The 23,209-nt window shown below is 46.6% G+C and overlaps 1 protein-coding gene across 10 annotated transcripts in view; it reads right to left on the bottom strand.

The window, feature by feature from the left end:
• Positions 1-23,209, bottom strand: part of RBFOX1 (RNA binding fox-1 homolog 1) — a 1,985,071-nt gene that overhangs the window by 1,694,983 nt on the left and 266,879 nt on the right. For all 10 annotated transcript variants that reach the window (XM_064478203.1, XM_031433195.2, XM_064478206.1 and 7 more), the window contains exon 3: positions 15,014-15,073. In XM_064478203.1, coding sequence (XP_064334273.1) covers positions 15,014-15,073 — 60 coding nt within the window. The remainder of the gene's footprint in view (positions 1-15,013; positions 15,074-23,209) is intronic.

Here is a 23,209-nt window from a genome sequence, read left to right on the forward strand (position 1 = left end):
GCTGCAAGTCAGGAATGAGCTACATAGCGACTGTAGTTACATTAGACATTGTGCCCTGTTCAGGACGTCTAAAGAGCTCCCTGAAACCACGTGGAGCAAATATCTGGGAGGAATCAGAGTCCATTCACACCGGATTCTTAGGGTCCCATGATCCCACCTGGCAGCAGCAGGAGACTGGGTGACGGATCCAACACACGCAAGTGCCAGGGCTCAGCAAAGTCCACGTTAAAGGTAAGGGGGAGCAAACTTGAACTGAAACTAACCTGACTCACCCTCCCTCCTGAGGTGGCTTCAACGTGACCCAGTGTGAGAAGCCCACAGCATGGACGATAAATCTAACAAGCAAGTTCAACTTTGTCAACCATCTGCAATGCAGACAGTGCTCATAGACAATGTAGAGTGAAAGAAGCCAGGATTCCATCTATGTGAAGTTCAAAAGCAGGAAAAGTGATCGAAAGAGGGAGCAAGCAGAGCAGTGGGGGCCCTGGGTGGGGTGATCCTGCCTGGGAGGGGAGCTGGGGAACCTTTCGAGTGTGAAAATGTTTTAGATCTTGATCTGGGTGGTGGTATCTGCACGTATGAAAATTTACAGAGCTGCCACGTAAGATGTGTACTTCAAGATCTGTAAGTTATACCTTGATTTTTTTAAAGTGCCAACCATTTAGTGAGCACCTACTACATACCAGAGTTTAGACACTGGCATTTGGACACTATCCTCAGATGAGAGTGGTGTCTCCCACAGATAACCCTGGGAGATGCTGCCGCACAGAAGTGCAGATGCTCTCACTGTCTTTCCCTCCCATTTTATAATTGGCTACATGACGTGCTCTGTAATGATAAAATTAACCCCAAACCTACTTTCTCCACTCCTACCGTTAACTTGGGAATATAGAGGAAGAGAGAGCCACACCAAAACAGAACACAGGCTATCCAGGAGTAAGTCCTCAGAAAACACTTCTTTTCACAAAATCCCCAGGAATAAAAAGAACTCTATTCGAATGGGATTGGTTAAACCCAAGGATGCAGAAAACTTTTCATCTGCCTTTGCCATATTGTTGGTGCTCAGATTTCTGGATTTCTGGGGACACTACTGTGTGTGAGGCGCACTTAGGGAGAGAAGCAAGAGTAACCATTGGAGAGCACAGGGTCCCAGGAAGACAAAAACCAGCTTTGGGGTGTTTTGACTCAATATTAAGTCTGGCTTTGACTACTAGGAATCCCTGGATGGGGCTTAGAGGAGGCTGATGCAGTAAGCTCTCCAAAACACTCCAAGGTGGGAGGAGCCTGCAGGCAATGCTTGACAGGAGCCTGAAGGTGAGTAGGAGCCTTCCAGGCAGAGGGGAGACAGAGGGAAGCCTCGTACTATACCTCCAGGGTCAAAGCCAGAAGCGGGTCGGTGCCCAGCATGATGCTTGACACACAGTTGGCCTCAAAATGTATTTACTGAATCTGTCCACACTCTTGTGAACGAGTGAGTGAGTGAGTGAGTGAATCCATGCACACCTGCATGAATGAATGAATGAGTGAATGAGGAAAATCTCAACCCCTCAGCATCCACAGTTAGGGCTGGCGGCTTAGCCTCTCACTCAACAACTGATCCCCATTGTACTTGACCAAATAACAGGACCATCAAAGGTATCTGTTTAGTGAAAAGAAGGCTGGCTGAGCCCAGAGAAGGAGGAGGAAGGAGAGGGGAGGGAAGGAAGGAGGGAGAAGATGGGAAGGATTGGAAGCAAGAGGACAGGGAGGTGAGAGAGAGGGAGGAGAGGGAGGAGGAGGGGAAGGAGGAAACCAGAAAGGAAGAGGCGAAGGGGAGGAAAGGGAGGAAGTGGAGGGAGGGAAGAAGAAAGCAGAGAGGAGAGGGAGGACAGTGATAATGAAGGGGAGAAGAGGCAGGGAGGTGTCACTACCGGGAGCCCATATTCACAGTGGCAGAGTCTCTGTGGGAGAATCAAGGGCCATCTGACATGAGTCACTCCTACTCTAAGGCAGCAGCAAGATGCTAATCCAAGCCACGCCCTCGCAAAGAACAGTCTGGGTACCTTGCTGACCAGCATCACCCTGACACAACCTCACCCAGAGAGGATTCCTCCCTGGCTTTGCTGGGAGTGGCAGCTCCCGCAAACGGTCACTAGGTGGCGTGTGCTCCTCACCTTCCCTTCCCCAGGTCTCAGCTGCGAGAACCTGAGGCTGGCACCTCAGGAAACGGAAGGGTCCTACCACTGATGGACACCTGCAGCCAGACCCCCTAGGGACAGCAGAGCAGTCTGTGGTGGCCAGGTCGTCTCCTCGTCTGCTTAGGAAGTAGATCCATGCTGTCTCTCTCAAGTCAGGGCTTGCTTTAGAGACACTCACCATGAAACATACTGAGTCCTGATCCCAACTCCACCCCAAGAGCAGTTACAGAACACATTTCTTGAAGGCACCTCACAGCCCAGTGTCAAGGGAAAGGAAGAGTTCCCAAACACAGAAATTGTACTATTATCTGCTTTACACACCGGATACCCATGCAATAAATAATTTGGGAGGAAAACAAGCTCAGTGCTTAAAAAGGATTCATAATTAGGGGTTCCTTTTCTTAAAGGGCCCCACCAAAGTTGATTAAGCTTCACGTCACACAAAACGTGGACCTGCCCCTGCCTGGCACATACTAAGTGCTCGAGCCCCAGTGGTTAACATACAAGATGGATGTATTCCACTTTACAGATGCAGAAACTAAGGCTCAAGAACATCAAGACCTATGAAGAATGGGAATAAGCTGGGACCCCTATGGAAACCTCAGGACCACAATCAAAGCCTTGTCGAAGCACCACAGCAATGGACCATCACTGTAGAGATCTGACGCCACCCATCCCTGATCCCTCATCTCTGCCAAGCATCCTTCACGGCTCATGGACTAAACCCCCATGGCCTCCCTGTCATGTCACATGAGTCCATGGGTGTATGCTGTCCCTTCGCCTAAATGATAAGGATGCCATTGGAAGGAATATGTGTTTAATGTGATTTGTGTATCTCCACTCACCCATAGCCTCTAGTACCTGGGTCTGCATTCAGCAAGTGCTCCATAAATGTGTATTCTTGCACTGCTGGCACAGCATAAGTGTAGGGGGTAAGAGTGGAGTGTTGGTGACTGGAAAATGAGAGTGTTCCAGAATTACGGAGCAAATGAACAGGGAAATGCCTCGTCTATAATAAATATACCTCTGCAGAGCCTTAAAAGAAATCAGTGAAGCACAACATCAAAGTCCCAGGGAGTTATAAATCAGCAGCCTGATAGACAAAAGTGCATCTGAAATCATTTAAAGTGCACCAGAAATCATTTATGTCTGAGTAATTAGAACACATTGGAATGACTCTGTGCCATTGAACCGAAATTGAGCAACATAATGTTTATGAAATCCCCGTGGACTCGGCAAGGAAAACCAGAAAGATGAAAGTTGCATTGAAAATACCCCCACCTGTCCGGAGTCCTCCTAAACAGTCCCCGGGAGGACCTAAAGGAGTTGTAGTTTGTCTCTAACCCATGCCCAAACTAGCCTTTTCCTTTTGGTTCAAAAATGTCTGCAGTCCCAGGTGTTGAAAGAAAAACATGCAAGTCCCAGGATGCATGTAACAGAACAGGGTCCCCCATCTGACCCCACTTCCCAACTGAGAAGGGTGTTTGATAAGATAGAAAAGACACCTGGGGAGTAGGGGAACACACAAGAGTTTTCCAAAAGCGGTAGCAGTATTAGCAAGAAAAAGGCTGGACTTTCTTTTCAGGGCTCTCATGGGATGTGACACTCCCTCCCACAGCCCCATGAGGGAGAAAGTGAAGGGGGGCTGGGACCCTGAAGGGAAGCAGCAGGGTAAAAATTCCAAGGGAACCCAGGTAAGGAAAATAGGAGACAACAAAGATCAGAGAGAGGGACTTCTGATGCCCACCTGTGAATCCACTTCTCAGATGAAAACTGGGAAAAAATAACGCCGTGTACTTTGATTTGGGGAATAAATTGAGGATAAGGCATAGAAGCATGTGGGTGTCAAGTACTGCTACAACCTCTCCATTCAGTGATGGAGCCCAGCCCCACAAACATGACCCCAGCATGGACCCAGTACTGGGAGGCTTCCTCCCACAAAATGATAGTCCGAACCAGTTCCATGAGCTGGATCTGACATTCTAGTGTCACAGTTGGCTCACTGTCATCTAGGGACGAAAATTCCTGGTTGGGCCATGCTTCCTTCATTCCCTCCCCGCCCCCTATTTTTAGACAACTTAACCTCAGCCTCTGGATCAATCCCGGGCTGTCACTGGCTTGCATCAGCATGTTGGGCAGACAGGAAAACAAGCAGAAGGTCCCGGGTGCATGGGGTGGGGCGGGGGTAATGCTGCAGCCCACGTACAGGAATGTGTACTTATGCCCCCTCTGCTAGAAATCCAGGAGGTTATTTTGGGGAATCCGTCTTACACTGTGTGATTACAAATGTAGGGAGGGCATATGTGTGTCGAGACTTCTGAAGGACGTCCACCTGGATGGCAAGGAGAGGTCCTGCTGGAGCCTGAGGAGATGACCAATGCCAAGCTGACAGCTGTTTTCCATTCTGTAGCCTCTGCAATTCTGCCCCCACTCCAGAGGAGGCTCCACAAAGAAACCAGAGGGATCTTCACAAAATGCCAACTGGATCACCACCCACACAATCTTTCAAGGCCTTCCATGCTTTGGGATAAAAACCAGTGTCCTCCCATGGCCTGAAGCCCTGTGTGGGCTGGCCCCTGTCCTGTTGATCCCTTTGGCCTCATCTAGGATATAGCTACTCTGGCAGACTTCTGACAGTTCCCGGAGATAATAATGTTCTTCTGGACACAGGGCCTTTGCACATACTGCCACTATATCCTCCGCTCTGTCTGAAAGGCTCTACTCCCTGTCTTTGCCCTGATCCTGTTCTCCTACTTGAGAGTTAAGCTCATGAGTCCCTTCTTTGGGTAACCCCAGACATACTCATCATCTGGGCCAGATTTCATTGTAATAGCTTCCCCCTCCCCCAAGCAACATTCCTCCATTTGCAAGCATCCTTTAGTGATTATATACTAATTTCTGTCTCTCCCACTAGACTGTAGGCTCCAAGAAGAGGTGTGCCTTGGCTGATCGCTATAGCCTGAGGAATTATCCAGGGCCTGACATATGGTGATGCTCAAAATTAGGTGAATGAATGGGTGGATGGATGAATCACTGGTTTTTATTGACAGTGGCTTCTGAGATTGAGCATTTTTATCAGTTGGGGAAAGTTGAGGACATCAAAATACAAAGCAAAGGCTCTTGTAGGGTGAGAAAAGCCAAAGTAGGAGCCAAAAAAAAACAGCAGCAATAATGTTGGTGAGAGACAGGCCCACCAATTCCTTTATACATTCACTCACTCACTCACTCAGTTTGAATGTTTGAATGTGCTGGGCTCCTGCAATACATGGGCACTGCAATGGTCCTGGGGTTGCAGTGAGCCTCTGGCAGCTACCTCATAGATGAGGGTTTGAATTCAGGTCATGGGGTCTCACCTGGTTTGGCCAACTCTGGCCTGGGATAGCCCTGGATCAACCTTGGCCAAACATCTCTAAATGACTGACACTTGCCAAACTTCCAGGATGATACTGTCCTTTGTCCCCACATGACGGAAATACAAACTTGGCGGATAAAAGCCTGGAGGCTGACCGCCCTTGGCCTCCAGCAGGCTGACCTCTCTCCAGGGTAGGGCGCACCCCAGCATTCACATTCCACTCCCATCGCAGACAGGCAATGACAGAGGACAGAAGTTGGCTGGATGTGTTTTGCTAGTAATGATGGCATATTGGAAATTCATATTTAAAATACATCTCTCCCTCCTGTAAAATGAGACCACATCTACTGATTCGGGTAATGAACATCTAACTTAAATCCAAGCCCTGGGCTGGGAGCAAGGGCCCAGGCATGGTCCAGCATGTTCCAGGTGGTCCAGCCCATTTCAGTGCACATCACAGAGCCCTCTCCCCTCCCTCCAGTCATTTTATTTCTTAGCAAAATCATTACTGAGAATATTGAACTAACTTACAGAGACATATTTACTTCCCTTATCTTCCCACCGTCTCTCTTGATTAAAAGCTATGTGTGATATTTGTAGTTATCAAACATCAATATTTGGCATGGATTTGCGGGATGGAGACAGCAGAAGGAAAGGACTCTGACCATTTCTATAAAGGGGAAAACCTTGAGCAAACAGACTGCATTTCTTGTCAAGGGCACCAAAGAGCAGAGATTCATTTCAGAAGGGACCAGCCGGACCGCACCCCAACAGGCTCTGTGAAACCCATGATCGGGACTCAAAATTAGATTCCAGATTTCATTGAGAAAGCCAGCTACCTTCAGAGGAGAGAGGAAGAGGGGTGAGAATTACGCAGCCTTCTTGACAACTATCAGAGCTGGCTGGGATTGCAGCCCTCTTCCCCAAAGAGCTACGCCCAGCACTCAAACTGGGCAGAGCTGAAAATAACAGCAACAATAACAATAAGGAGTTAACTCTTCCCTAGTGCCCACCCCTAAAACTTTGCCTACATTAATTCATTTAATCCTCACAACAACGTGATTTATTAACTCCAGACGTGAAAAGTGTGGTGCAGAGAGGTCCAGCCGCTTGCCCGGTCTTACACCAGGAGTATGTGGCAGAGCTGGGAGTCAGTGCCTGCAGCCTGGTTCCCAAATCTGTGCATGTAACAAGTCCAGCGCCCTGCCCTCTGCCTCACAGCCTCACAGAGGCGTCTCCGTTGCCCAGAATCCATAGTACGTGACGCTGGTTTAAGAGCTGCTGCCGATCTAGAGGCAGAGTCCTTGCTTCAGGTCCCCCACCATCCCTGACTCCCTGAAAGGCCTTCACAAAATTAGCAGATACTCAGCATGCTCCTCTGTGAAGCGGGGGTGGTGACGGCCACGCCTGCCCCTCTGGGGAATTATGAGGAAACACAACACGTGGTTTCAAAGGGCTTAGTGTGCAAGTGGGATTCATCTTCACTGACGGTGAGTGCTGTCCTTTGTACAACAGCTTTGGAAAAATCTGCAGTGGTAGCTACTAAAACTAAACATGGGTCTGTTCTATTCTACCCCATGGTAGATTCTCAAGAGAAATGGGTGCATGTGTCCATCAAACAGCAGGGACATGAGTATGAATAGCCCCAAACTGAAAACAACCCAAACGCTCATCAGCGGGAGGATGGAAGAATTAATTATGGTATAATCACATAGTGAAATACTATCCAACAATTTTAAAGAGAACATTTACTCCTGATCCAGTGCAATAACGTGGCTGAACCTCCCAGGGATGACGTTGAAGGCAAGAAGGCAGATGTGGCGTATGTACTGTCCGGGTCCATTTATATGAAGTTCACAAACGAGCAAAATCAATCTTTGGTGATAAAAATCAGAAGGGTAGTTGGCAAGAGGTAGTGCTGACTCGGATGAGGCACGGGGGAGCCTTTTGAGGTGCCCCGAATCAGTAAGACTAAGTCCATCACTTGCTCATTCATTTCAGCAGCATTTATTGAGTTCCCTTCTGTGTTTCAGCCTTCCCTCAGGAGGTAGGGAGAAGACTCATTCCTGACCTGAAGTACAATGCTTGTACTGGAAACCTATCAGGATCCCCGTGTCTGCAGGGGGCACAGCCATCCTCAGGGATTTGGGGAAATCGCTAAAGAGATTTCCCCCTTTTATCTGGCAGCAAGCGGTGGAGAGAAATGGCAGGGCTGCTCGTCAGAGCAGCAGACCTCTGCACTCGCTGTGCCCCAGGTCGTCAGCACCACTTAGCATTTCATCCTGGCAAGCCTGGCTTGCTTTAATCAGGACCACGTGGCCAAAATCATGTGCAACATTTTGAAGGGAAAGAATTTAAGCCTCCATGTCTCACTGCCCCGAGTATCAGCTTTGTCCTTCTGCTCTTAATGCTGTTATCTCGTCCGCACACTTGGTGTTCTGCCGAGCAGACGCTATGGAAAGGCATATTAGCGATGAGAAGCAGAGCGTGCCCAGACGCCTGGGTGTCAAGCCGGTGACCCCTCTGCTCTGGAGGCCAGCTCCAGTGGGGCATAGCAGTGAAAAATGCCCAAGGAGGACCAAGTCTTCCTCCAGTCCCCCAGCAACTAAGCCAGGTCCCAGGGAGAGCTTTCTAAAATGCAAATCGGATCAAGACAATCATCAGCTTAAAACCCTTCAGTGGTCCCACACCAATCACAGCAAGAATCCAACTCCTTGCCCGCCATGGAGCTCAGGGGTGTGCCCACGCTTTGTGCCCACCTCTGACATGCCCTCCTTCAGGACCTATACCAGGCTGGAGTTCGTGCCCATGTTGCCCTTTCTACCTGGAGCCCCCACCCGCTGCAATCAGTGTAATGACTCCTGTCCCTCAAGACTCTGTGTCACCTCTTCCACAGAGTTTTCCCTCACTGCCTATTTGTGCCACCACCGAATTTTATTTTTTGCAATCAGATTGTGCCTCGAGTATGGGTTTCTTTTTATTCATTGTTGCCTTCCCTCTTAGACTGCCCTTACAGGACAACATCTGGGGTTTTTTTGTTTTTGCTTTTGTTTTTATCTTTGTATCTTCTGACTCTTAGTAGTGACTGCAACAGAGTTTGTTTAAGGGGAGGGGAGAGGAGGGAGGAATAGAAGAGAAGGGGAGGTGAGGAAGAGAGCAGGTGAGAGAGGAAGGGAGCGTCCACTAGCAGGCATCTAGTGGACAGAGAAACTCAGTGCAACCAGAGAGGCTTGGGAAGAATTTGGGGGCAGGGCTTTTTGATGGATCTTGATGGATGGTCAGGGAATCTAGACAGCTAGGTTTGAGGGGCGACCTCGAGCAGAAGGGATAGCCTGAGCAAGAGTCCACAGTCAGGTAAGATGGCACATCGAGACAGGAGGACCAGGGCTGGAGGAGTAGCAAGATGGGGCCCAAGGCTGGCTGGGAATCAGAGGAGTTTGTACTGTATTCTCACATGCCATGGAGCTACTGAAACATGATGAAAAGGGGAGAATCCTAGTCAAACAGTGAGGCCAAGCAACTGGAAAGGGAAGAGCCGGAAGTGGAGGACTGGTTAGAGCTGGTTATATAATCCAGAAGCTATGCAAGGAAGGCATGGACCAGAACGGTGGGTCCACTGGGATGTGCCGAGGGGAGAACGGATAAGCTCTACAGACTTCAGGTGGGGAGTAGGAGGTGGACATGCAAAGGATGCCAGGGGACAAGAGGTTGGTGTTGCCCTTGAATGTATAGGAAGGGAAGCAACAGAGGAGGTGGGCAGCCAGGCAGTTCCAAGTCAGCTGCTGTGTCTCCAGAGACACCTGGCATTGGGATGACACCTGTGCCGCCCGACTACCTACCAGTCACTATAATCAACGTGCCACTCCTTCCTGCCGAGGATGGAAATGGCCTTAGCACCACTCGCACTGACTGGCATCTGTCAGTGGGGTGTTATGTTTCTCCCACACCTGGTCACAGGCATCACGACCCGGGATCGGGGGGCTGAGAGCCGAAAGAGCCTGCTGGACCCACGTTTTATAGATGAGCGGGTGGCAGAGCTGGGTGCAAAATCCAGCTCGAGGCACCAAAACTCTTCCTTGAATGTCCTGCTGCCCTTGGAACATAAAACAGGGCACAGGCCCTTCAGCCTCACAGGAATTATGAGCCAGAGCAGAAATGACCAACAAACCTGCCTCCAGGAGAAAATGGCCACTTTTCTTCCCTCTCTCTCTCTCTCTCTCTCTCTCTCTCTCTCTCTCTCTCTCCCTTTTGTTTTTCCTTCTGGAATCTGGCATCAATCAAACCTTGGTCAACTCCCAGCAGAAGTGAAGGCTGGGGGAGTGGGTGTGGGTGTAAAAGGGGAAATGAATGGGGCTGCAATTTCTTCCCAGAGCTTCACATCCATCCCTCTAAACAACACAGATCACTTTTGCTAAATTCCAAAAGGTGGCAGCATTCCATTAAATATTCATTTGCTGCTGAGGCTGTAGCAAGGATCATCCCACAGAACTGACTCAGGGAGGAAGTTAAGATAACTGGAGGGCCGGGGTCAGGATGGCTGGAGGGTCCAGCACTGACGGGGGCTGGTGCCTGGGGGAACCTGTGAGCCCTCAACAAGAGGAGGAAGGGAAGGAAGGATACTGGACAGAAAGACCCTACACCAGTGCCCTTGACCCCAAGACAAGGAGAATGTTAGACTCAGCTCAGGAATTTTACAGCACAGGATCTGGGGTGGACAGACTCCCAGGGTGGCCCCTGTTCACACAGCATATAATCCTCTCCAGCAAAATGTGGGCAGGATCTGTGACTTGCTTCTAACCAACAGCATATGTGATGGGATCCCACCCAGATGACTGAGTTAGGGCATGTAGATATAAGACTGCAGCTAGCATGCCCTACAGACACTCTCCTGCTGGCTCAGTTGGGAAGGTAAGCTGCCTATGCGAGGGCCAGGCAGCAGAGAACTATGGAAAGTCTCTAGGAGCTCTGTCCTACATACTCAAGGGGCTGAATTCTCCCAACAAGCAGTGAGTTCCAGACAAGACCCCAGCCCCGGCTGACACCTGGACTGCAGCCTCGTGAGACCCTGAGCAGAGGGCCCATCCATGCCAGGCCCGGGCCCTGGCCACATGTTTATTGTGAGATGATAAACGGGTGTTTCAAGCGGCTACATTTCTGGTGATTTTTTTTAAGTAGCCAAAGAAAATGAATACAGTATACTTATGTTAAAGAAACGTATAGGGGTTATGAAATACAGCTCCAGAATGAGGCAGAATAAAGCCGAAGTGTGGATTCTGCTACTTGACTGCACTATGTCTCTAGTATAATTGAGAAAGAGAGAGAAAATGCCAGTAGGATGTTACTTGTGCTGGGCAGCGTCATCGCCGTCTGCTTTAGGAGGCATTCACTCTAGAGCGAACCCTCAAATTGAATATAGATCTGTCTCGTTTCCCAAGCACTTCTTACCAGGTGACCATTTGACTGCACTGAACCTGATGTTTAAAGACAGCTATACGCCATGCATCCAGTGTGTGACCTCAGCACAGCCACTTCGTCCAGGACCTAAGCAAAGACTCTAGGCTGTTCTAATATTCGAGGAAAGCACTGCTGTCTCAGATGTATGGAGGGGCAGAAACCCTGGTCTCCAACTTGGCCCCCTCCCATGGGACCTTCAACAGGTAACTTTGACCAGGGGTGGTTTTTGCCTTACCTGCTGAATCTAGAATCAACCCCATATCTAAGATATTCCCAGAAATGCTCCCTGCACCACCAAAGAGAGCCAGGTAGCCTTACTCTCAGTGCAGCTCAGGGAAACAGCCTGATCTAGGTTCACGGTCCAGATCCAACACCCACTAGCTATGAGGCTCAGTAAGTTGCTCTCCTCTGAGCCTCGGTTTCCTCACCTGTGAAATGGGGGGTAGGGATAGTTCTTCCTTCGCTGGGGCCTCTGGGGGTTATATGAGATAATGCATTTGAAATACTGAGCACAAAGGCAGGTACTTCCTAGGTCCCTAACAATGCTAGGCATTATTATTATTTCCTTATTCTGAATGCAAGTGGACAGCACCTGCTGTACCAGGAAAGGCCCTTCCTGGGGGGCAGCACTAAAGTGGAAATCGGGGGTCAGAAATTGTGGTGCAGAAATTGCCGGCACCATGGGCAGTCAGTGGAAAGATGCCAGGGCTTGAGACATCCTACCTCTTGAGGCAGCCAAGGACCAAAAAGTCCATCTCCAGGCCCTGGTTTAGTGTTGTAAGCCTCATTTTCACTCCTCCAAGGGGAATGCAGCATTTCTATGACAACTGAGAATGAAACTACTAAAATGCCATCAGCTGTCCTGAAAAGCTCCCTTAATAGCCCAGAACTCACTGCTTAATTTCAAAACTAGTCATTATCAATATTATTATTATTATGTCTATATCAAGGAAAACAACCACTCACTGTAAAAATAAAATAAAATAAAACCTGAAGAGTCAAAAAAATGCAAAAACCACCAATTTAATTGAATTTCCCATCTGCCTCTCTGACATCTCTTTCTGCTTTTCAGAGAAAGGGAGATATATGAATATAATCGCACATAATTGGAATCATATGATATATGCTGTATTTCTCACTCCACAATATGTCATGAGCATCTTTCCAAGTCAATAAACATAAATCCTCACCATGAAATCCTAGCAGCAGCTCAGAATTGGACTTTATGGATGCACACAATTTACTTAAACAATTCCTTATTGATGGATATTGAGGGTGTATCTTTTTATTATTGTTTTTGCTAATACAATCATCCCTCAACAACACAGCTTCTCACACTCATATAATCATCCCCAAGGTGTACATTCCTAGAAGAGTGATTATGTGGATCAAGAGTGAGCATATTTTGCACACCGAAACATGTGAAATAACCTGCCACTCAGGATGGTTGGTCACCACATGCTTCCACCAACAGAGGTCACACAGATGACTGCTTCTACCCATGACACACTGGGTTGGGAGGCTGACCTGTGGATTCCAGCCAGAAGGACCCAGACCAGAGCACTCTGAAAGTCAAGGGTGGGGAAGGGGGTGGAAGGATTAGGGTCTTCTGATCTTCACAGTATGAATCTCAGAAAACCTCTAAAATTCTACAGCCTCTAGTGCGGAAACAAGCAGGATAGTATCTTCGCTTCCAGTAATGAGAACCCATGAGCCTTAATGAGGCAAAGCTGGGGGCCAAGGAATACCCAAGCCAACCCTACAGAGCTGAAAATCCAGGGGCTGCTCTTCTAAGCTCACGGCAAATGGAGACCTCAGCCACCGCTGGTCTTACTGTGGGCAATAAGCATATGAGGTGGGGAGCTTCCTCCCCGCGTTTCCAAATGCTTTGTCTGTAAAAGCTTCTGCACTGCACCACCAATTGCAAGACTCTTTGGTGAGTCATGTTCCTGCTCCACGCTTCATTTCCCGTCTGCTAAATGGGTTTCGGATCTTTCCTTTCCTTTTCATAGACTTGGTGTGAGGTTACAAGAATCCTGTGTGGAGCTATAGGACACGGTTATTTTAAGATTATGAAAAGTGTGGTAGCCAACCTCCAAAGTGGCCCCCGATGATCACTCCTCTGGGCATGTACATCCGTGTGCGGTTCCCTCCCACAAGTGCATCAGGGGTGGTTTGTACACTGGGGAGAATACAGCAGAGGTGACAGCATGTGACTCCCGAGAATAGGTCATGAAAGGCACCGTGGCTTCTGCCTTGCTCTCTCTTACTTAGATTTCTCACCCTGGGGGAAGCCACTAGCCATGTCACAAGGACACTCAAGCAGCTTACAGAGATATCCGCAAGGGAGGAACTGAGGCCAGCTGACAATAAGGATCTAAGAGAGCCATCTTGGCAGTGGATCCTCTGGCCCCAGTCAAGCCTTCAGATGAGAGACTGTGAGCCAGAACCACCCATCAAAGCCACTCCCAGAATCCTGACCCATGGGCACTGTGAGATAATAAAATTTTGCCCTTTTAAGCCACTAATATGCAAGGTAGTTTTTTTTAATGTGGCAAGAAATAACTAACACACTTTCCTGCTCCTTTAATCATCTTCCTATCCACAAGACAGGGAGATGATTTCAGAAACTCGGGGTGAAGCCAGAAGACTGTGCTCCAGTGACAGAGGGAGTCAGAGGGTGGGTCCAGGCTCTGTGCCCTGGGGCATGACACTTAACTTGAGTTTTGGTTTCCTTATTCACATAATGAGACAGAGACAGCACTTACCTTATGGGGTCACTGAGGAACTTAGAACAGAGATGAAACATCTGGTCAACTGCAACATGGGACAAGAAAGTTGGTTGTGCAATTGCCATTTCTCATCATCTTCCCTCCTCTTCCTCTTCTTCTTGGCATCTCAGATGAATATTTCTTTCAGGTGATCCAGCAATGAGGTTATTATGCCAAAAACCCAGCCTCAAAAGTCTTTTAGGGGAAACAGACAGAGGCCAAGAGGTGGGACCTTAGAGAGTTAGATTTGTACCAAGTATCAGCATGGACTGGGACATAAGAAGGAAGCATCACAAACACAGAGCACACACATGGACCCTGCCAGGGCCATGTGAACATCTTTGATAAAAGAATTTACTCTCAGTCACCCACTTGTCAGTATCACAATGCCTTGCCATTATCTATGTTATTATTTTTCTTTCCATACTCTTATTCCCATACTATTTTTTGTGTAAGTCAACTCACTTTTTTTTCACTTAAATATTTTCTAAAGAAATGTCAGATCACTGCCATAAATGGAAAGCCAGTATTGTTTGCTATAACGAGAAGATCATCACAAAACCAAATGCACAATGATCAATACAAAACAACAACAATAAAAGTCCATGTGCCCCTTGAAGTCACCAACAGTACACAAGCGCACCACACTTTGGGAATCCACCACGCATAACACACACCAGAGAGGCCGGGCAGGAGTGATTCTGAAGGGGTAAGTGCAGGGATTGTCTCTGCTACTGTACACCTGGATGGCAGGTGGGGCTGCACAGGAATCCACGTCTAGCACTATCCACAGTCACATGCCCTAAAGTGCCCGAGTCCAGCACCACAATGCAGAGCCCCACAGAGCTCAGAAAGCATTCCAGTCTTGACCACGGGGACAATCAGACAATGTTAAACTTCCTTCCCACTTTCCCAGCACCATGGAGTCCACCCTCACATCAAGAAGTAGAGACTAGCCCCTGGCCCCTCCCCGAGTCCCTGCTCCCCCAGATCTGCTCACCGGTAGACCTGGCCCTTGTCAGAGGGAGGTCCTCTTTCATATCATGTACCGCAGGCTAAGACTCTGGCCCCAGTTGTTTCTAATAGAAATTATCTAAGTGCCTGAGAACTTTTATTCCCCTCAAACACAGTTACGTCTCCAGCAAGATCAGTTTCAGGTGAAAACCACTCCCGGTGATTGATGACGGCGACCAAGGAGGCTGAAAAGGATGCAAAAGCAGTTTCAAACTCTAATCTGTTCACAAAATGCTTCTACTTACTGAATCTTGTGAACTGTTCTTGGCACTGGGGAGGAGCACTGAATTTCCAGATGTGTAGTCCTGGCAAAAACAAAGAAAAATAGATGGGGGGACCACGGTTGAGAAAAAAGTTCTAATTTGGAGTAACCCAATTTAGCATGATCCCTGAATCCCTCACCACATTTAGCCACAGTGCACACTTGTCCCCCGCCCCCCAACTGTCTATCTCCAGGAAGGGGTCTAGATACACACTGCCCAATACGGCAGCCACTAGCCACATATGGCCAGTCTGAATTGAAATGTGCTGGAGGTATATATTACACACTGGATTTTGAAGACACTAACGAGAAAAAAAAAAGGAATGTAAAATGTCCCATTAATATTAATATCTCATTAATATTTTTATATCGATTATGTTAGAATGATAATAGTTAATAACATATTAAAATAAAGTATATTATTGTATTTAAATATATAAATACATTATGAATATTTAAAGTAAAATATATTATTACAATTAATTTCATCTGTTTCTTTTTACTTTTTAATATGTCTACTAGAGAAATTTAAATTGCATACATGGTTCTTGTGACATCTCTACTAGGCAGCGCTGGTCTAGATTCTTCTCCAAGTGTGGACAATCTATTCTAGTCTGAGGACACATGTGGTCCCCTGAGAGCCACACCCAGCCACCCTGTTACTTTCTGCTATTTCACGCCAGCAATAGATCACGTTTACGGAGCATCTAGGATGCTGTGTACTTAGTGCTCTTTGTGCATTTTCTTTAACCCTCACAAGGACATAAGAAGGAAGTTTCAATCTCAGCCTCACTTTACAGGTGCAGAAGCATAGAGAGGCTGAGAACTCATCCAAGGTAACTCAGCAGCAATGCCATAGACCCAGGGCTTGAACCAAGATGTTGGTGGATGGGTGTTAATCACTGTGGCTGCATTCTCCCTCTGATGCCTTCATCCACTTCGTGACACACAACCCATGGGAGCCTTTTACAGACAAATCACTATCCAAGACTGGGGAGCTGGCCCCCCAAAAGATGCCAGCACTGCCTAAAGCTCAAAATGTTCATTAAATGAAAGTCATTGGGGTTTTGCTTCGAGTCACCTCTTAAACCTCCTGGGCAAAAAGAGAGAGGCGTGTGTGTGTGTGTGTGTGTGTGTGTGTGTGTGTGCGCGCATGTGCACATGTATTCATACATGAGAGAGATCAAGATAGAGACAGAGACACAGAGACCAAATGAGACAGAGATAAAAAAAAAAAAAAGAAACAGGAAGAGAGACAGACAGAAAAAGAGCTACACCAGCCACAGTTACTCGGGCCCACTCACACAGTCCTGAGAGCACCATTTCTGTAAATAGTCCTGAACTTGCACAGAGAAGATGGACACTGCTTGTCATTTCCTTTTTGCAGTTTTCCCAGAGTCAGGGGTCACAGAACAAGCTGACGAACAGAAAATCAAAATTGTATTTGTACCTCTGCTACCTCTACATGGAGAGTGGTCTTCATGCCACCCCCCAGGTTGCTGAAATGAATGAAGGAATTAAGAAAAGAAGGAAGGAAGGAGGGGATGGACTTAAGTACAAACCATGGCTCCCCTTCCAGTGACTGCCTAAAGCAGCAGCCTGAGTGGGAGAGAAAGGGAAAGATGTTGCCAAAAAAAAGGGGTGATTTTTCTGACAGGTGCACACATTCTCCTTTGACAGGTGTCCTTTGGCCTGAGAATGGCTGTTTTTTGTTGCTTCCTTCTTGGCCCCATGTTGTATAGATGAGCCAACTAAAAGCTGTGCTTGAATGATGAATGCAGCCCAACGGCGGCCAGTGGATAAGATCCAAGTATTACAGATCCCCTGGGATCCCTGTCTGCTGCGTGGTCCTTTCTTTGAAAGGGACCCTGCCACCACAGCTGTGCCAGGTGACCAATCCCTCTGCCCACTTCCAGCCAGTCTAGGGAGGCACAGCTGCCCCAAGCAGCACCAGTCATGGGTTCTCTCAGGAATAGGAATCAAGACAGATGGAAACCATCACCAGGCTCCAGGAGTCTGAAGCACATTCATTCAAAGCTAGCACTGGGTCCTTAACAACTGCTAGCTCTGGGAAGGTGAACTTAGGGTTGAGCCAAAATGGAGAGCCTTCCAGAGGATGAGGATTAGAAGAGACAAAGCCCCCAGGTGAGCCATTCCTCCCATAGTGTCCACTGGGAAGAGACAACTTACTTGCATTCAGTATGATCTTACCTGGGAACCTCGTCACCTGAGGAACTCCTATCCAGCTGCCCCTGCAAAGCCTCTTCCTTCTCTCTGCCCTCTCCTCAATTCCCACCCCCTCCCAGCAGCCAGAGGCCTCCCCTCCCTACATGTCTGGGTCTGGGGTCCCAGAGTCCCAGGCTCTACTCTGCTGACTATCTCTCATTGTGCCCTACTTTCTTCTCAGATCAGTTAGCATGAGCAGAGGCACCTTCACCCCAGAAGACAGAGGTGGCACCAACTCAGTCTCCTTCCTCTGAAGACTCTTTCTGCCCTTCCCACCTCTTGCAGACCTTTTTATACCCTGTAATGAATGGTGTGAGTACCTGCCTGGACTTGTAGCTCTGCAGCCTGCATTTTCCAAAGCAAAAAATTAAAATAACTCCTTGATTTGTGGACATAATATACTCAACCAAATCATATAGGTTTTTATCATCTCAGAGTGGTGAACATCTTTCTAATTATAACCCAGATTCCATAAAATTAAAAATTTTGAAAAAAAAAGTTTTCTGCATGAAAAATAATCTCATAAAGTGAAAGATAACAAAGGATATTATGGAGAAAAGTTATAATTCAAAGGAAAAAACAAGCAAAGGAGATGTACAGCCAGTTCACAAAGGGCGTGGTGGTGCAAGTGTCCATTATTGACATTAAGAGATCCTTGACTTCACACATAACAAACAAAATGCAAATTAAGATGATGTATTTATTTTTTAACCAAGATTGCCAAAGATAAAAGTTGGACAAAGTATCGAGGTCATAAGAGGGCAGAGAAACATGTATTCTGTTACATAGTAGAATTATACATTGGTCAGCATTTTAAAAGTTGATACTATTTAAACTGGCAATTCCATTTCTTGGAATCTCTGCTATAGAATGTCTGCACATGTGGAAAATGTCCAATGCCAAGGATATTTGTTAAAGTAAAAATTTTGTAATTACAAAATATTGGGAGCAACATAAATTTCCATTATTTAGAGATGAAGTAAATGAGTTATGGTGTATCCAGACACCTCCAATAAAGATAATGAGGTAGCTGGATACAGAATGATGGGGAAAAACAGTAAAATGTATAATGGTATGTATAACACACCACAATCTGTTCAGTGTTTTAAGAATATATGCATATGTATCACATGCACTGAAATCTCCAGAAGATAGATAAGAATTGGGCTTAAAAAAAAAAAAAAAGCCTAATTGTGGGGAGAAGAACTAGCTGGCTGAGTAGGATGGAAAAGGAGAGACACTAATTTCATTCTTCTGACTCATGAATTGTGTACTCTGTAATTATCAACTGAAATTTTTATTTTACCTTAAAATTTTAATTTTATTTTGAAAAGAAAATAATTTAAGGAAATAGCATACAGAAATACTAGCAGAGCTTTTTGGGTAGAGATTCATATCTAGATATTTTCTGGAAAAAAATTTAGCTTGCATAATGTATCAAATGATTTAAGGTCACCTTTGAGGACAATAGCCCTGTCAAATGCAGGAATGTTGGCATTAGGAGGGAATATGTTAAGGTTTTTGCCAGCAAATTCAATTATATGACACACAAGCTACACTCACTCCTCTTGTTCCCAGGGCAGGTAGTACTAATCAAGTGCACCATTTTCCTGCTGAGCCCTGATGCAGTCTCAGAATCCATCCCAAAGTGCTCAGAAATGCTACCCCATTGTGCATACTGCCACGCCAGCTGAAACCAAACCCCACCCCTGGTAGGGCAGCCACAGGGCAAAGCCAAAAACCTGGAACCAGGGTCTCCATCCACATGGTTCCTCAACAACTCTGGGGCCTGGGTGCAAAGTTGTATCATCAGCCTCTCAGCACCCTGGTTCCAGAGACAGCCAACTTCCCAAGGCCCAACTTCTGAAAATGTCATCCGGGCCCCACCTGCCATCCCTAAATCAAACCGCCAGAGCCCTTCTGAGTAAATGCTGGTTAACCTTCAGCAAGGAACTCGGGCTCCCTTGTTTCTTCTAACTTAGAGAATTCCGTGTAAATGTCAGATTAAGCTTTTCAGCCCTCTGCTTTTAAAATGGGAGATAAAATTTAGCTCCTATTCCCAGATGTTAAAATCTCTGCTTCTCCCCAGGGCAAAGAAATCAATGTGAGTAAGCTCCGTATTTTTTTCCCTTGGAACACGACCACTTCCAGCAATTTATTTGACTGACTATGCCTTCTATTACCATGTAAATTGTTTCAGACTGCAGGGGAAAAAAAAGTATTAATCTCCTCTCAGTAAGTCATAAAATAAAGAAATCAATTTCAAGGTCAATTTAGCCCAAATAACACCTGCTGCCCTTTTTTGTAACATGCAGACTCCTCTGAAATGTTAGGCTGTTGTCTAAGACATCAACATGCAGCTATGGAAAACTGGGTTTCACATCAGTCAGGGCAGCACCAGGGGAGAACCTAGTCCCCTGGCCCAATGGTTCTGAGGGTGAATTTGGGAAGGATAGAGTTAAAAGGACTCAGATAAATGACCCTCTGCAGGTCAAGGGAAGGGAATGGAAAGAGAGATGCAATGGGGTTCCGGTAGAATTGGGATCCAGGAAGGAGTCTAGCTGAGTTGCTGTGTGACTCTAGGAAATTTATTTAACCTCTCTGAGCTTCAGAATCTATATCTGTAAAGTACTTAAAATTAAAAAAAAAAATTAAAAAAAAAAACACCTGAAAATAAAATGAAGGCTAGGTCATCTTTCAGGACCCTTTAATCTAGTCCATTGTGGACTTTGTCAAAGGTTAGACGCCCAGGGTTTTGTAGCTACCCTCCATCAAGAGACAGCAGAATACAAAAGAAAAAAGCAACCTGTGCAAAAAAGTTTTCAAACGGTATCATTAAAGTTATCATTCAATAGACAGTTACACAATCTTTAAAATATCTGTGATGTGTACAAAAACATGGAAATGTGTGTGAGCTTACCTGAAAAAAGGGACACAAATTACATACACACTATGATTACATCTCTACACTAACATGTTCCAATACGGAAAAGAAAAACATGAAAGGCCATAGAGATGTGTACATAGCTCTTGTTCGAATAAACCAGTTATAAATGTGGGGTAGGGGGAGACAGAGAGAGACAGAGCAGTGTAGCAACAAAGGAAACAGGATCTGAGTCTGACTGCTGGTCCTAATACCATCTGTGAGTACCTGACTTTGGACAAGATACCTAACTCCTAGGTCCTGAGTTTCTTCATCTGGAAGATGAGAGTAATGATGTTACCTATTTCTAGAAAGACAGAACCATCATACTCAGTGGAGGAGAAAACTGGACTCAAGCGGCTGAGACTGGCCCAAGGTAACACAACGTAGGAGAGGCAGGGCAGGTCTGAACCGTGGGACCCCTGCGTCCAAGCCGTTGCACCTCCCCACCCCAAACACTGCCTTTTGATTTTCCTGGTCTCATGGTGAATAAGGTGCCACATAAGCCACAGAACCCCAAGAAGGTGGTTGCAGAACCTACGAGACTTTCTCTGGAAAGTCTCTTCGGTGAACGAGGCACTTCCATGGCACACCCCAATTCCCACCACCACCCCAAAACCCACCCATGAAGAGGCCACAGAATGGGGTCAGCAGCTTCCTGGAGGTGGTCCAGGACCCAGGAGAGAGGAGGCCCATCACTGAGATCTCTCCCACCAGGAATCTTCCCACCTAGTCCTGCCCTTACCTGACTCATGGTTTCGGAGTCAGGATTTGGTTTTTCAACTACTTTCAGGTGCCCCTGGGATGCCATGATATCCAGGTGGCCCCAAACCATTCTCTCTCCATTTCTGCAAAAGCCAGCCCCATATTCCTACCTGCCAAGCCACAGCACTCTACCTGTGAAACGCCTCTACCTGTGGGACACCTGTTCTGCTGTGGCAGCCCCGATGCTCATGCCTGTAGTCAGATCACATTCATCACAGTGGCTCCAACTAAGCAGGGCGTCCCTGACTCCACTTTCTCTCCTCTGAAGTCCATTCTCTACACCAAAGGGATGGTCTTCAAGTGTAAATTGGTTCATGTCACTCCCACTTAAACACCCTGCCAGCTACCGCCTCCCCCCACCCCAGGTCACGGAAAAACTGCAGAGTGTTGCTCATCATTTACATGGGGATGCATCCAGGTCTGTCTCCTTAAAACATGTCACTCAGTCGCAAAGACACTGAACAGACCACATCTGACAACACTAGCCCTGGTGCAGTTACAGAGGAAGTGCCAGACATCCTGGGACATAAGGCTAAAAGAACAACACTCAGTTAACTGAGCATTTACCATGTGCTTCAATGTACGAAGACACAGCTAGTCCCCTGTCAGAAGCCGGAGGGAAATATGGGCTCTGTGCCACAGATCCCAGCCACTTTCCTTAAAAACAGTTTTATTGAGATATAATTCAATTTGCTCATTTAAAGTGTGCCCCTCAGTGGTTTTTAGTATATTCACAGATGTATGCACATATCACCACCATCATTTTTAGAACATTTTTGTCAACTCAAAAAGAAACCTTTTACCCTTTAGTTATCACCCGCTCTCCCTCCTTACCCACCAGCCCTTGATACCCACTGATCTAATTTATCTCTCTGGAGTACCTCAATCTGGCTTTGACAAAATGGAATCCTACAGTATGTGGCCTTGTGTGACTGGCATAATGTTGTCAAGGTTAATCCAAGTTGTAGCATGTATCCTGGCTTCGTTCCTTTTTTATGGCTGAAAAATATTCCGTTGTGTGGATAGACCACATTTTGTTTATCCACTAATCTGTTAATAGACATTTGGGTTGTTTCTACCTTTTGGCTATTGTGAGTAATGCTGCTATAAACAACATTTGTGTACAGGTTTTTATGAGGACATATGTTTCAACTCTCTTGGGTATACACCTAGGAGAAGAATTGCTGGGTCATATGGTAACTCATATGGCAAAACATAATGGTCATATGGTTTAACTGTTTTCCAAAGCAGCTGCACCATTTTACATTCCCATCAACAGTGCATGAGGGTTCCGATTTCTCCACATTCTCATCAACACTTGTTATTACCTGTGTCTTTGATTACAGCCAACCTAGTGGGTATGAAGCGATGTCTTAGTGCAGTTTTGATTTGCATCTCCCTGATGACTGACGATGTTGGACATATTTTCATATGCTTGTTGGCCATTTGTGCATCTTCTTTGGAGAATTATCTATCCTGATCTTTTGCCCATTTTTAAACTGGGTTATCTGTATATAACTGAGTTGTAAGAGTTCTTTTTACATTCTAGATACAGGTCCCTTATCAGATAGATCATTGGCAGATATTGGGGCTGTCTGGTCACTTCTGAAAAATGTCTTACAGTAAAGCAGCTGGTCATGTCTGTTACAGATAAGCAACCAATGGGGCAATGTCATAGCACCTTCTCGGAGCTTTCTATCCTGGCTCCCTCAGAAGGTTAGGATCTGGACATGTGTTTTAGGGGCCACTATTCAACCCTTTCTACAGACAAACAAAAAAATGTCAGAACCCGACCCCACACAAATCAAGCCAGGCTCTCTGGAGGTGAAGCAGGAGTTTGGGTAATTCTTAAACCTCCCAGGTGATGACGAGGTTCTACCAGGCTGTGAACTGTGGGTCTAAGTCCAGAGGAGATGCTCTGGTGATTCCAGAGGGCCTGTCCTTTGCAGAGTCAAGTTCACCCCATGGGGTGGCAGGACATGTGCAGGTAGCAGAGCCAGATTCCCAACTAGGAGATCCTATAGTTTTCATTCACCATGGCAGCTCCTAAACCTCCAACTGCTCCCTCCAGGGAGAGGAAACTGAGTCAAGACATGGGACATTCACAAAGGAAAAAACCAGTTAAGCACAGAGGGCAGCCATGGATCCCGGACAATGTCTGCAAAGTTTAAAAATCACGAATAGAGCCAAAAGGTGGAAACAACCCATATGTTCATCAAGGAATGAATGGATAAAAAGACATAGTCTATCCATGCAATGGAATAT

Source organism: Camelus dromedarius, chromosome 24, assembly GCF_036321535.1.
Source record: "Camelus dromedarius isolate mCamDro1 chromosome 24, mCamDro1.pat, whole genome shotgun sequence".
NCBI classification, from domain to species: Eukaryota; Metazoa; Chordata; class Mammalia; order Artiodactyla; family Camelidae; genus Camelus; species Camelus dromedarius.